The following is a 679-nucleotide window of genomic DNA, read 5'->3' on the forward strand; positions in this document are numbered from 1 at the left end:
TCACATCCAGCATATACAGACCAGTCTCCGGATCTTTGACGCATCTTTGGATCAGCTGCAAATAGGTGAGATTCTCGTGAGTATTGGGATCGAAGAATCCCTTTGTGTCATCAGAGGGATCAGAGAGGATGTGGTTCATTTCTTCATCAAAGTAGCCACGTTTGTATGCTACCTCCACAGGCACACGATGACTGTGTACTGGGTCAATAATTCCACCAGTGGCAATCTGGGCTTCCAGGAGACGTATGCCATGATCCTTAACAATGAGATCTTTCTTCATAGCCTGAAAGAGAGAGATTTTCTCTTCAGTGTAGGGGTCCTTATAGCCAGTGACCCCTCTTTCGGCAGACACAAGTTTAGCATATATATCGTGTCCAATCAGCCCTGCAGTTAAGGCCTCCTCTACCGAAAGCTTTTTGTTCTGAATAGGGTCGATCACAAATCCTGTAGCTGCCTGTGCTTCAAGGAGAATCAATGCTGTTCCAGGTCTCAGTATACGTTTCAACATGGCATCATAGATGGTCAGCTTTTCTTTTTGGGAAGGATCAGTCTTTGATGTAACAAACACTCCTGCAATGCTACTAGAGCCTTCAAGATATCTCTTCACAGAATCCATCTGGGTAACCTCTTCTACAGTCTTGCTGCCCCGAGTCAGCTCATCCAGAGTCTTCTGGTCAAT

General features: G+C 45.5%; 1 protein-coding gene across 1 annotated transcript; it reads right to left on the bottom strand.

The window, feature by feature from the left end:
• Positions 1-4: 4 nt before the first annotated feature.
• Positions 5-676, bottom strand: LOC108804292 (plectin-like; the record flags this gene model as incomplete). The annotated part of the gene is made up of 1 exon (XM_018576018.1): positions 5-676. A coding segment is annotated over one exon (672 nt), but the record flags the coding sequence as incomplete, so codon positions are not given.
• Positions 677-679: the final 3 nt, after the last annotated feature.

This window comes from Nanorana parkeri, unplaced genomic scaffold, assembly GCF_000935625.1.
Source record: "Nanorana parkeri isolate BGI_ZX_2015 unplaced genomic scaffold, ASM93562v1 scaffold10247, whole genome shotgun sequence".
NCBI classification, from domain to species: domain Eukaryota; kingdom Metazoa; phylum Chordata; class Amphibia; order Anura; family Dicroglossidae; genus Nanorana; species Nanorana parkeri.